Source organism: Rhea pennata, chromosome 2 (assembly GCF_028389875.1).
Source record: "Rhea pennata isolate bPtePen1 chromosome 2, bPtePen1.pri, whole genome shotgun sequence".
Lineage (NCBI taxonomy): Eukaryota > Metazoa > Chordata > Aves > Rheiformes > Rheidae > Rhea > Rhea pennata.
Genome location: NC_084664.1, coordinates 5,742,385 through 5,756,495, shown reverse-complemented (window position 1 = coordinate 5,756,495; position 14,111 = coordinate 5,742,385). Strand labels below are relative to the sequence as shown.

Genomic DNA, 14,111 nt, shown 5'->3' with positions numbered 1-14,111 from the left:
AAGTTTGATGAGGTGGATCCCATTAACAAACCTCCATTCCCACCAAGATTAAAGTGGGAAATCGGGGCCTTGCCATGGGAACATGGCTGAAAGGTTGCTGCTAGGGGTGAGATACTGTCAGGTAGGATGAACACATGTGTGAAGATCTTTTAAAATACTCTGATCTTAGCAGCTTTGCTGCTTCTGATAAAATAAATAGTGCTTTGATTCAAGATGGTTGCCGTGCCTCAAACCTGAGACTCCCAAAGGGAGCAAAGCCTGGTGTCAGAATCGTTGCACTTGCAGAGCTGAGCTTGCTTGGCATGCAGTAGGAAAGGTGGGAGAGCAAGGGAGCTTTGCTTGTGGAGAGCTAAGGCAATAACACATTCAGAGTATAAAAGAAAAGGCAAAAGCTGTCCCTGTTCCAGCAGTCACCATACTATATGTTCTTGGTCCAGTGTCCTTGTAGCCATTCCCGTTGTCTTAGGTTGTATTTGCCCTAGTGCTTTCCACAGGCGGTTAGAATAGCTTTAGGGTCTAGTTGGAGAATATTTGCTGAATATTTCAGGAGCATGCATGCCTCTCCCTGAGACAAAGGATCTGCTCCACAGAGCTGAACTGATGAGGTGACTGTCTTTCCCCTCAGGCCAAGTTAGACCAGAAATACTTAATATCACATGAAGGAAAACCAAGAGAGCTAGAATGAGTGTGGGTATGTGCTTCTGCCCGAGTGTATTTATTGATTTAAAAACTCGTTAAAAGGGATAAGCACTGAAATTTAGGACTTTGCTTCCTATTACCCATATAAAATGAGAGATACTCAGCCACCTAGGGTGCTCTGTACCAGAAATTACACCTCTCACTTGTTGAACAGATAGTCTACCTAAACTGTAGTATCTTATAAAGGGTTAGTATTCCATTTAGGAACAGTGAATCAAGCAATCTGCCCCAAATACCTTTTATCCCTAGTTCTCTACTACTGGTCTGTGAAAAGAAGAGTGGTAAAGTTATTGTAACACTCCTTAGAGGACATCAGAAAACAGAAGCAGAGAATAATAGTGTGTAGCAGGGTGCTGTCTACAGCCAGCAAAGGAGTAGCAGTGCTTCTCTGGTTCCCCCCACCAATTCAGCCCCCCAGGCTAGCTTATCCAAAGTGTTGAATAGAGCCTGGAAATTTGCAGAGAGCTGGATTTCACCAGCTGCCAGTAGGTATTGTGAAAGGACAGAAGAGCTGAATCCTGGGAGCAGGAAGGATGGGATGTGAGTGCAGTCCACAGACTGCTGGTTTTGAAGTGAAACTTGACGATGAGCCATTATACCTCCAATCTGTGTATGCGAAGAAACAAGGCAAAACTCTGCTTAGAAGAGGTCTGAGGAGCTGGACTGGCTGAGGATTGTACGGATGAGGGGAGGAGGACATTGCTATGCTCTGAATGCTCTTTTTGACCTCCTCTTCTAATCAGTCCTTGCCCATAATTGGTAGCCTCCTCCCAGATGCCTTTGTGCAGCTTTTGAGTGGCAGGGAAAGTGCCCCAATGTAAACACATCATTTGTGGTAGATGAAGGAAAATGCTCTTGGCTGCTTCTGCAGGTGCCAGGGTCAGATTTCAGCTCAAACACAACTTTATGCATAGCTTGGCTGGGTGATGAGGAGTGAGGCTCATCTGCTGAGACATGATGCAATTTGCTTGCACCCACAAAGAGGGAATAGCATTCTGAAATCTGCATTCCTTTAACAAAGATCCCTGGTTTTCCACAGCCCTGTCATTTGAGAACAGTGGGACTTGTTGCTTTTGCTGTGGTGGAAGGAGCAAATATAGGATGTCAGTGAGAGAAGGGAGAATGTGTTACACATAGACTGAGGGATTATATTGGCTAATTCTGAGATTGCGCTTTGCTGAAAAAAGCAACACTCTCTGTAGCAAAGAGTACCAAAAGCATCCATGTACCACAGGGAATTACAGTAGACATTTCACTGACTTCACTGGAAGCAGCGGAGTCTAGGAGTGCTCCTGGACTGAATTAGCTGATTTTGAGGCATACCCAGTTCCCCTAGAGATGGCCTCTGGGCATTCACCATTTTCAGTACTGCTCCCTGTATTGCTGCTGCGCAATTTGTGTTCAGAGTCAGTCCTCTCAAGGGTTCAACTTTCTTTCCGCAGTCAGCCCTGGTGTAAGTTCTGGGCTACAGCGGTGGTTTGTTTGTATAAGGGCACCATGTGCTATCAATGTGTTCCTGGCACTGGAGTCCTACTGGTTTTCCACTTCCCTTGGAGGTTTCATGTAGATATTGAAAGAGACTGGAGAAACCTGATTCAGCACAAGAAATGTGCTCCTTGGATTAGGCAAATGACCACTGTGTTACACTGGAACGTGCCAGTCTATGCAGGCTGAGCACCCAGCATGCAGGGTTTTCTTTCCTATAAAGGCAGCCTGACAGAGCTGTGCAAAAGCTTCAGTGCTCCCCTTGAAATTGCAGAAGTGGGTGAGGAAAAAGTAAATCCCCTGCAGATCATCTCCAGTAGAGTGCCAGGCATTCACACTCACTCACAGGCCTCCTGTTGCTTACTGCTTAACACCACTTCTCAGCAGCTGATCTCTAGGACTGCTGCTTCTAAAATGTCTTTTAACCCCGTAAGTGTTGCCAGAATTATTGTTTATGTCCCATCATGGTAACAGTGATAGAGGAGACCCTTGCAGAAAAGGAGATACAGAATCATAGAGTCAAAGAATCGATAAGGTTGGAAGGGACCTCTGGAGATCATCTAGTCCAACCCTCCTGCTCAAGCAGGGTCACCTAGAGCATGTTAGACAGGATTGCATCCAGGTGGGCCTTGAAGATCTCCAGAGAAGGAGACTCCACAACCTCTCTGGGCAACTTGTCCCAGTGCTCCGTCACTCTCACAGTGAAGAAATTCCCCCTCACATTGAGGTGGAACTTTCTTTGTTTCAGTTTTTGCCCATTGCCTCTTGTCCTTTTGCATAGGACTACTGAAAAGAGTTTAGCCCCATCCCCTTGACACCCTCCCTTCAGGTACTTACACACATTTGTAAGATCCCCCCTTGGTCTTCTCTTCTCCAGGCTAAAGAGAAGATCTTAGTTTTGGGAAAGGTTTGGTTTGAATTTAATGAGGCACAGGTCTGTACTGCTTCAATCCCTGCATGTATCTCACAATTTCCCAAATTGTAAAGTGTTTATATCCACACATTGCAGAGGCTGGTTTATATCCATACAGAGGGTCAGTAATGGTGCCATGAACACCTCTCATGAGTCCAGACCTCCAGACTTGCTCTTGTTCACTGGTCCACATTCAATTTTGAAAAAATAAGATATTTTTCTAACCTTTAATAGCACTGATGTTTAGGTCATCCTGTTGATGGAATGGATGGTCTGTACTGGAGGGGGATCAATGGACTATCTGGGGTTTTCATACTCATGGCTGTGGTCTCAGAGACTAGCTAGAGGCAAGGCAAAGCCGCAGCAGAAGACCAGACATACTTTTTACCCATATCTGTGGATAGTTCTCTGTGACTGATGAAACTCCAAAGGACCCTGGCCCTGACTGCAGCTCAGGAGCTGCAATCACTTGCTCCTTCAGAGCAGACCAGAATCTTTTCTAACTGCCAGCTGTTTTGTCAATGTTTCCTGAGATAGCAATTAAAAGGGAAGATCCTTGTGAAAGGGAAGAAGCTGAGCAGGCAAGAGGACCCCACTGGAACAAATGGGAACAATAACCTGGAGGCTGAGGATGTCTCTGATGAAGATGAAGCAGCTGAAATGGAAGATGAGTCTGTAAAGACTGAAGTAGAACAGAAGGGGAAGGTGAGTCAAAGACATAACTGAATTCCTGAACATGGGAGACCTGGAGAGGGAGAAAGAGCTATAAACTAGATTTTTGCCTATTGCAGAAGGCTTTGAAGTTCTGAGGAAATCCTACCTGTTCACCTATTACATGCCTTATAGTGGCAAAACCACTTTCTGGGTGGTCTTTGTGCCATACTCATAGAAAAAAGAATCAATTGAAATATATTTTAAATCTGGTCCCATTTAAGCCAGTTTGATTTCAGCTCCTCAGCTAGGAATAGGGTAGAGCAAATCACTGAAAGCACTGGATCTAAGGGTCCTGGTTCTTGCTCAGGTTAATGATTGCTGTCCCAGAAACAAGCATGGTATCTCACAGAGCCATCCAAGCATGAAGGTCAGTTTTTTATTCTAAAACAAGGTGGGAGGATTGTTTGCCTAGGGTAGACTCTGTAGTACTTATAGAAGTAATGGAGGAGAACATGCGTGCTCCATCACTGTCTCGTTTGCAGACATCCATGTATCAGGAGATTATCTTGTTCCTTACCAGAAACTGGTATTTATCTGCTCAGACTTTGGGGGTGACTATTTCTGGGGGGAAAGGCTGGCCTTGATATGGCCTCTTCCATGTGAGGACATTCATTTTTTCAGCCTGCATGTCACTGTGAAAGCCATATACCTTATGGCTTATGTCAGATTCATAGGTGGCATAAATGCATTCAGTCCCACTGACGGCAAAGCTGAATTACACTGCCTCTAGATCTGATCTGCTCTATGACTTCCTTTGATGACTCACTTGTTCTTTAAAGGATTTATTTCATTCTGATCTGTAGTCAACAGTGTGTATTATTTTGAAGTTTGTTAGTTTCTTTCCCTGTCTGACGGGGGCTGGCAGCTCTTGATTAATTCTTGCATGAATGAGTGTGGCAGTGGAGCAGCAGGAACCAGAGCATTGTGAAAACAACTTGGGTCTTTTTCTTTGAAGGCAAGCAGGCCCGTGCTCTATGGAGGCCCAAGCATCATTCCTTTCCCCTTATTTTCAGTTCTATACGCTTAGCACCATGACAACATAGAAAGTCATTGCTAAAGCTTGGTTGTAAAACTTAGCTACTGGAGAAAGCCATTGGTGCTGAAATACAAGTGATCATGCAGAAAGCAGTAGAAAGGGTATCCCACCAACACAGAAAATCCATCTGGAGGACATTGTGCAACAAGGGCGTTGGAACAGCAAAGCATCTGTTGTATGAAATCCATTCTTAGCTCATCAATACAGGCCAGATGGGTTATTCCCACATTTGCAGCACTAATCACTTGTGAACTGCAATATCTAAGCTGTAATAGCCATTTACATAACAATATGTAAATAATTGCAGAAGGAATGATGACCCAGATGCAGTGAAATGTTCTGGATGGTTAACACTTGGGGAGCTGGTGGACAGGCTAGTATATGGACTGGTGAAATGTGCCAGTGGTGTTCCCAACTGATACTCCAAGTGGAAGGATTAACACTTTCCATGGAAGGAAAGGGATATGGCAAAGGCAGCCTGTCCCTTTTCTGCTGTCCTTCTGCCCAGGGTGCCACTGAGTATTGATACCGATCATCCTTTCCGGCTGCAGAGGCTGGAGAAGAGAAACCCAAGGGATCCCAGACAAGATATAATGAGTATTTCTGAGTAGGACTGTAGAAACTTTCCATAGATCTCTTGGTTTCTTGTTTTCAGAGTGACACTTTGAAGCTGGCCAAGGAGCTATCAGACACGGTTGTCTACTGCAAGAGCGTCCATTTCAATGGCTTCGTAGACCCCAGTCATCCTCGGGCTTTCAATGAGATGTCATCATTCTCAGAGAGCAAAGCTCTGAAGCTAGCTCAGGAGTCTGGTATGTACATTCTGTCCTGGCAAAAGGCTGTCCTCTGTCCCCATCCCCCATAAAGCGACAGCTAGCAGTACTCAAGAATGGGGAGATGATGTCCCCAAAGATGTAGGTCATAGTCTCTTTGGCTGTGCATGTCATGATGAGAAACAGTGGGAATAACTTTATGTTGTAGAAGCTATTACCAAGAAGAGTGTTTTATACAGGCAGCTCACATGCAGACAGGCCTTCGAGGTGAAGGAGCAGTATACACAGCATTAAGAAGAGAGAAATATAACCCCCATCACTGAAAAGGATATTTTCTCTCTCTCTTTTTTTTTTTTTTTTCTGTAGGAAACAGTTTTATTCATCACAACATCAGGCACCTGAGTCGAATCTACCCTGCAGGCTGGAGAACAGATTCCTCCAACTACAATCCCATCGATTTGTGGAACGTTGGATGCCAGATCGGTAGGTGCAATGGGGAGCTGTGAGAAGTTGAACCTAGCCAGGTCACTTGTGATCTGGTGTGGTGGGGCTTTGTCTGAGGTAGATGTGTGATTTCAAGCCACCTGCTGGCAGATAGGCTCGATGATCTCTGTGAGAAATCTGCTCTTCAGTTAGTGCTCACTGACTTTTCATAGGCCATTTCTGACCTACCTCTTTACTGTTAGGAGAACCGTTCGTGCAAATCGACGGGTCCATCGCTGTGGAAACATAGTTACTGCTACTTAACATGAAAGGGGTAGGGGAAGCCAGGAGCATATAGAAATCTATGGGAGGGCTGGAAACCAAACTTAAATCTCTCAAGCCATAGGGCAGGACCATAACCATAACCACAAGGGGAAAGCTGTGGTCTGGGCTGTTTCCTGTAGTCACAGCAGCATGTCTTATCTGCTCTTGGGACACTGAAATTCTGACAGCACATAGATGTCTCCAAGATGTTGTGAAAGCAAGGGTCTTGGAGCCTGTTAAATGAAGCATGAAGATTTTACAGAAGCCATCAGTACTTGCAGTAAAACCACTATACTGCAGTTATGAAAGCCGTGCAGAAGTAGAGGAGTGGCTGAAAATGCTTTTGGCCTTCAAGTACTGTAAGGTGCCAAGGACCCAGGACCAAGATAGATTGTCAGCTGTCATGGAGCCTTTTTTGAGGTGGCTAAAAAGATTATCACTGCATTTGAGATATCAGTGGAATATGTAGTAGGCACTGGAGTCCATATCTCTTCCTATGTAATATTAGTGACACCATTCCTAGATCCTGAATCCAGTTTTGACATCCACGCTTTTAAAAGGATTTTGGCACATTGGAAAGGGTATGAGAAATCTTCCTGGTGTTAGGAGACCAGTGAGGATTGGGCAAGTGATAATAAAAAGGTCATTTGAGAACAGCTTCTGTACTCCTGCATGAAGAATTCAGTTAGTGAGGAGCTCTCCAGTCTAACCAGCAGTGGCATTGATGACCCTAAGGATGGCAAAAGAAGGTCAGTAGATTTGGACTGGAAAGGAGGCTTCACGGTAAGGCTAAACAACCAGAGGAACAATCTGAAGATTGACTGAATTCACTGTGGGAGACAATTCCTTCAGCACAGAGATGAATAGTTTCTTTGAGAGATGAGGTTGTTCAACCAGATAGTATAAATTCAGTGCAGGATACTCCTTGACTCATTGGCAGGCAAGAAGATAACCGGGATGACTGCAATGGCGCCTTTTGCTTCTGACAGTGCTGAATGCAAGAAATCCTTGCAGGCTGCAAGGGATGGAGTATATCACCGCTCAGTGCAGATGGAAAAGCCAATGTTTTTATCCATGAAGTGTCATTTTCGGTTAACAGAATGAATATAGAAATACTCCCATTGATTTACTTGAAAGTGACTGAATTTATTTGTTTATGTTACAGTTGCCCTAAATTTCCAGACAGCAGGCACAGAAATGGATGTCTACCAGGGTCGATTCCAGGACAATGGGTTTTCTGGGTATGTCTTAAAGCCAGAATTCCTCCGGGATGAGCAAACCAAATTCAATCCAAAATCCATCACAGAAGGAACATGGGGGACGAGGAAGAAGCTTCTGCTCAAAGTAAGAACAGAGTTTGGAAAATTGTATCACTAGCATCCACCCTGGGGGGCTGTAGGTTGTATCTTTTCTTTCTGCTGGTCCCAGCTGTCTCCACTGATTTTCCACAGACAGAGTCTCTGCTTCAGTCCTGTGTGGGCTCCCTTCCTCTTGGGGCTCATTCACATGTTTAATGTTTGACACCAGCAAGACAGAGGCATCTTACAGAAACGCAGTCAGCAGTCTCCTCTGCTATTTCCGAGTACCCTCTGATCATTGAGGGGAAGAATTGGAAAAATTTCCTGTTCTCTGCCTCCTGCCCGGCCTGTTGGGCTGAAGCAATGGTCATTAGGTGCTTTGACTTATTACAACTTCCTCTGAAGGATGTCACTATGTTGACCCTAAAATACCAACACTAACTAGTCACAACAGGTCCTACACTCCTGCAGGAGAGAGACGTTTTGCCAGGAAGTCACCCTCCTTCTGACAGCCTGACCTTTTTCTCTCTTTTCTCCGCAGATCATCTCTGGTCAGCAGCTGCCCAAGGTAAACAAAAGTAAAAACTCCATTGTTGATCCTAAGGTAACGGTTGAGATCCATGGCATTCAACAGGACAACAACAAGAAGCAGACCAAAGTCATTGAAAACAATGGTAAGGGAATTTCTTCCACTCTGAGCTCTTTTGGAGGATCACACAAGGCAGTGTGTTCCTAATCAAGACCTGCTGTCCTGGGTGTACCCAAGTGTGCCCATGTTGAGGGGATACATGAAATGCTGTTGGCCTGCCTGAGTTCAGGGACTCTGATTATAGACTGCTGGTGGTATTAACTAGCCCCACAGATTCATGTCCCTCTGGATCATCACTTTCAGGGGTTCATCCACTTTTTGTCCCTTCAAGATGTTTGGACACAGAAATGCCCTACAAAACAACATCATCCTGGGCCATCTGAGTTGTTTTCCTATTGGCTGCCAAAACTGCAGAGCCAGAGCTTTGGAGGTGCTCTTTACCCTTATGCACTGCTCCCATGTCTGTCCTGTGGCTGGCTGCAGGAACACCAAAGAATCATGAAACCATCAGTGTAGGAAAGAAGCAGCCACAGAAAGGAGGTTGCGTCTCCAAAGGGACTAAGGTGCAGATGCGTGGTCCTGCTTCAGCAGCTCACCGGACTGGTGTCAGCGGGACACCAGGTGTGTGGTGGGCACAGACTGGGCTTCAGAGTTGCAGCCATGGAGCTTGGGAGATTGTGGGATCCTCTGCACACTGTGGCTCTGAGGTGCCTGAAAATCCTACATGGATATCAGCACGGTGAAACCTCCTGCCCCAGGGCCAAAGACTTTGCATTTGTTTCCTGCAAAGTTGAAAGGCAGTAAATGCTGCAGGTCTCATTAGTCATTTGTGCTGATCTTGGTCCCTGAGAAAGCTGGGCTCAGGGCAGAAGCTGGGAGGCTAGGCTGTTTGTGCTTAACCCTACCTTACTCCTTACACCCACAAGCAAAGGAGATGCACTGTATATGCACGTGGGTTCGTGGGTGAAGAATCACTTCCCCTTGACTTCATAACTGAAATAGAAGAGTTCAAAGAAACGCAAGGTTGCCACTGCAAAGCAGTTCTTTTTCTTCCTTCTTAAAGTCCCATTGCCTCATGTCATATTGTTAAGCATCCTTTTAGCCTGGATCCATCTCAGCCCTTTTGGGTGATCTGAAAGACCCTGCCTCCTGCCAAATTGTTGACAGACCCTCTGTGACCAGCAGACTTGACCTGATGCTTTGCTGTACTTGGGCTGTTGCTCCAGACAGGCTACGCTGATGGCAGCGGGGCTTCCGACAGGACGTCCTTGCCTCCTGTTTGTTTCTTGGGAGTGGTTTATTGAAACTACAGAAAGTACTTGCTGTGACCTGGAGAGAGAGTGCACAGCGCTTGCGCTTTGCCTCCCATCTGATATGACAGTCCTAGCTTTGTTTGCTTTGTAAGTCTGGGTTGCATGTTCCTTATCCATAGCAGGAGTGGGGTTAGTCTGGCTCTCTCAGACACTGCCCTTGTATGAGGAGATGTAACACATCTTGTTTGCATATGTGATGGTTTTTTTCACAGAGAGACACTCTTCATTAACCCTTTTTGCCAACAGGGGAACTGAGGCACAGAGTGGTGATAAATGGGGGGGTACCTTGAGCAGTCAACGAGGCAAAAACTTGCAAATCCCAGAAGGCCCTCACAGTATAAAGGCGCAGCTCTCCCCTCTGCTCTCCCCTGATCTGGGGCTGTGAAAATTTGTTGCTGGTCCAATAGGTACTTGAGACACCCTTGTGTATCAGCTGGTGAGACCCAAGTGCTGAGGTCCACAGTGGGTGTATGATTCATCTGCTGCAGTTAGGATGCGCTGCAGTCTAAGCTGAAAGACTTTTTAAGGGCAGGTAGCAAGCTTAAGCTGGCAGTCAAGCAGAGACTACATCAGTTTGAAAATATCTCTGATCTTCATCCTTATCTGCAACCGGCTCTGATCTCCATCCTTGTCTATGTTGCTCAGGCTTTAACCCGAAGTGGGATGAAGAGTTTACATTTGACATAGAGATCCCTGAGCTTGCCCTAGTCCGGTTTGTGGTGGAAGACTTTGATATGTCAACCAAGAATGACTTCATCGGGCAATACACCCTCCCCTTCACTAGTCTGAAGCAAGGTAAGACTCTGCTCCCAGTTCCTTGCACTGCTTGAGCCCTTCAAAAAGCTCCTATGTCCTAGATGAGTTGTTCAGAGCCCATTGCACCGCAGGTCTCAAGAGACCCTCTCTCTGGGGCCCGGACAAGATGATAGCTTATAATAGATAATATTAGACAAGATAATAGCTTATTGAGCAACTATTGAACACTGTCTCTGGAGAAGCAGTAGCTAACAAGCAAAGTGGATCCCCTGTTACTGGTGGCCTTGGGCACATCATGTTCCCAGTGCTTGAAGCTGTGCCTGTCTGACTTGCCTTTTCTGTGAGGTAATGGGAGCAAAACGCTCGGGGGGCAGCAGCAGCTACAGAAATGGGAAATGTTATTATGGGGCCTTGGCAAACATTAGCAAACATTTTCCTGACAGGGCTAAAGGCTGCTTTCTGTCTGCATCTCGCCTTCCAGGTTACCGCCACATCCATCTTCTAACCAAGAACGGAGACCCGTACTCTTCCTCCACCCTGTTTGTGTACATCAATATCCAGGACTGTGATTAGTGGCTCAACTCTTTCTGGGGCACAGTGAATCCCATTATGGACCTAGAAGGACCTCCGCATGTGACGTCGTGTGCGACATCTGCCTACAAAAGGATCCCGTCAAATCCCCAGTGCCTTCTCTGGAGCAGCACATGGTGCCCCATAGGGCCCGTGGTGTGAAACAGCCATTGAACCTCTCCCTTCTGTGTGCTGGAAACATCTTAATGGGGTTGTTGAGATTAATCGTTTTGTACCTGTTTGACCAATCCAGGCGTGTTTTTAGTTCACCTTAATTCATGTGATTTTTAATTTTGCTTTTAGCGAGAGCATAGGGATTCCTTTTTAGCAAATTACAGCTCTTGGGTTTGGTTTGGGCAGACATCTGGACAAAATACCCAACGCCTGTGCAAAAAAGCGCATCCCACCACTGAAACCCAGTGGTCAGATGCCAGTTGATTTCACACTACTTCAGATATCGGTTATCCTTTACTATATAAAGTTCCAAACAGGGACAAAAATTCTCCTGTTATCTGTTACAGATTAAAAAAGAAAGCTGCACTACACAGGCCTGTGTTACGTAACTTGACTTTCCTTTTGTATTATAATGAAAAACACATGAACACTACTCTGCCCGTGTGCCTGGCTCTCAGCCAGGTCGCAGGGCATTCAGAGCCTGCCTCAGTGTCTGTGAAGGAGAAAGAAGCCACCGCATGGCAGATTTCCCTCTAACCCAAAGTGAAACTCGCTCAAAGAGGCCTCCAAGAATGTCTTTGGTGGATGACAGTGCAAATACACTGAACTGACAGGAGGGCTTTTCTTTTTAATGCTGTAAATCTTTTTTTGTTTGTGTTTTTATAGGAAAAAAATGTCTTTTTTTATCCACAGAGGAAGTGGCAGTAGAAACCATTTTAAATGTTAGTCTGGTCCCAATTGCACTATAGGGGTAACTCAGCACAAGCAGACAGGAGTGTTTTGAACAGTAATCCGGTATTTATGGGAAAAGGTCTTTTTTCTTCCAAGTGCAACTACAGAGTTAAGGGAATATTGTTGAAATAAAATAATATATTTTTGAAGTGCCAGCTGTGTTACTAACAATATGTTAGACTATTAAAAATAGAAAAAAAAAAAAAAAAAAGAAAGAAAAAATCCAGTTACTTGTCACTACTTGCCTCTTTGGCTTACTTGAATGCAACACACATGAATTTGGAGATAGACCTGTTTAATTTCTTTAAAGCTAATCAGTCTTTCTGGGGTTTCTCATGTGTAGCGGTGGCAAGGACGAGCATGCTGCTACCAAAGAGGTTGAATAAATTCTAGTCCGCTCCCTCCCCTGTCTTTTTCCTAGTCCAAAACAACCCAGATTTAGTAACCCTTGGGCACACTGTAAACCGAGCTTCATTTAGTCCAACTCAGAGTCTGTCATGCTGTAGTACTCACTGCTGGACACACTGACTTTTCCTCCTCACTATAATACTGTGTGATGTTGTAAACCATTGCCAGATTAAATGTGAATTATATCCATAACTCAAAGGCTGAAATTGAATTAATTACCAACGGTTAAAAGAGCTCAGGAGCTGCAGACATTACCAAGGCGGAAACAGCTGTCCTGCAGTGATGTGGATTGTCTCTCAGCTCACCTCTAAGATGGGGCAGGTTGCATCATGACACACACAATTGAAAGCCAAGGTTGGTGCCTTCTTGCCACATGCAGTGTCATATTGTCACACAGGAGTCATATCACACATGCAGTGTCATATAGTCACGTGCAGTCTCATATTGCCATGAAGGTCCCACCTGGCAGTGCTTCTACGTGCAGGGCCTTAACTGCTATTCTTGCTCCTTCACTACCTGCCTGGATTTTGCAGCATTACGTTTTGGCTGAGCACAGCTGGCCTCTGGGAAAGATGAGATTTTTTGTACAGCAAGTGTGATGAATGCTAACGCCCTGGTCCCCAGGGGAAACTTTCAGAAATGAAATGTGTCTCTGCTCCACTTACTTAACTACAAAACTGAGTTTTAATCAAAGCCTGTTACTCTGGGTACTGGAGCTGAGTGATGGTGTCCTCAGAGCTGTCCCCCAAATGGCCACACATTACTTCTGTACTCAGCCCCAGGTCATATGAGCAGCATCCTACCTCCCATCAAAGTCCATGGAGATGCAGAAATTGGGTATCCTGATAAGCCCAGGGGTTTCCTAACTGCAGCTCTCATATTTACCGTAGCCTAACGATTACAGCACTTGCACTTGTCCAGGAAGGGAGAAGCTTACCCAGAGATGAGCCCACTGCTCCCAGCTCTAAAGGGAAGGGCAATTATTGACAAATTACAGCAGGGCATGTAGTTGGTCAGCTCCTACTGGGGACCATTCAGTGACCTGAGAGTACAAGTGCAGGGGGACCAGATAGCACGTAATGGCTCCGCAGCCCAGCGCAGGGCACGCTGGCTGGAAGGAGACAGATGAGTTTGGTCCCTGATGACAGGCTGCTCTGTGTATCTCATTTTGAAGAGCCATTGGATAAGAAGCTTGAATAAAGGCTACTCAGGACTTCTCCATACCTTACAGGGAGCTTGAACCATGCTACCTGAGCACAGGCATGATTAGTGGCATTTCTACCTCTTTTCTCATGTCAGTGCTGGGCCATGTGTGGTAAGTCAGATAAGTGGCTGAGTTGACTGGGAACAGATTATATGGGTTTTTTTTTGCCTTGCAAGATTAGATGTCATTTGGATCAGTGAGGTTAATGGACTCCCACCTACCAGCTATGGCCAAGCACTAAAAGAGCAGGAGAGAGAGAGGGACTGTGAGGTGAGGGATAGGTGTGGGCAACAGCAGGACCATATTATCTAGGCTCAGCGTAGGCTTAGATGGATTACATGGAGAAGCCAGGGTTTCCTCAGCCTATTGTGTGTTTAAAGACAGGCAAGATTTGTGGTTAGAGAGAGCAGCCCTCATCAGACAGATGGACAGAACTGAGGCAAAACAACTGGAGTCGGGAAAGCGGTGGGAAAGCAGCTGTGATCCAGCTGGGATGGACCAGAGCATGAGGAGGCAACACCACAAGGTCTCTCTTCCTAAAGAAACGTGGCCCACACCGGTGCTGAGGGAGCTCATCTTTGAGCAAATTAGGAAGTGCTGTGATCCTACTCTGCAGAAGAGCTCTAGTGAAAAGAGACACCAGGACAGCAGCAGAAATGGGACCATGCCCAGTTCAGTTTAAAATAGTAAACAGTATAAC

At 45.6% G+C, this 14,111-nt stretch overlaps 1 protein-coding gene across 2 annotated transcripts in view; it reads left to right on the top strand.

Moving 5' to 3' along the window:
* Positions 1-12,399, top strand: part of PLCD1 (phospholipase C delta 1) — a 55,250-nt gene extending 42,851 nt beyond the window's left edge. For both annotated transcript variants that reach the window (XM_062568760.1, XM_062568759.1), the window contains exons 9-15: positions 3,635-3,802; positions 5,503-5,659; positions 5,987-6,103; positions 7,533-7,711; positions 8,207-8,339; positions 10,213-10,362; positions 10,805-12,399. In XM_062568760.1, coding sequence (XP_062424744.1) covers positions 3,635-3,802; positions 5,503-5,659; positions 5,987-6,103; positions 7,533-7,711; positions 8,207-8,339; positions 10,213-10,362; positions 10,805-10,896 — 996 coding nt within the window. In that variant the 3' untranslated portion in view covers positions 10,897-12,399. The remainder of the gene's footprint in view (positions 1-3,634; positions 3,803-5,502; positions 5,660-5,986; positions 6,104-7,532; positions 7,712-8,206; positions 8,340-10,212; positions 10,363-10,804) is intronic.
* Positions 12,400-14,111: the final 1,712 nt, after the last annotated feature.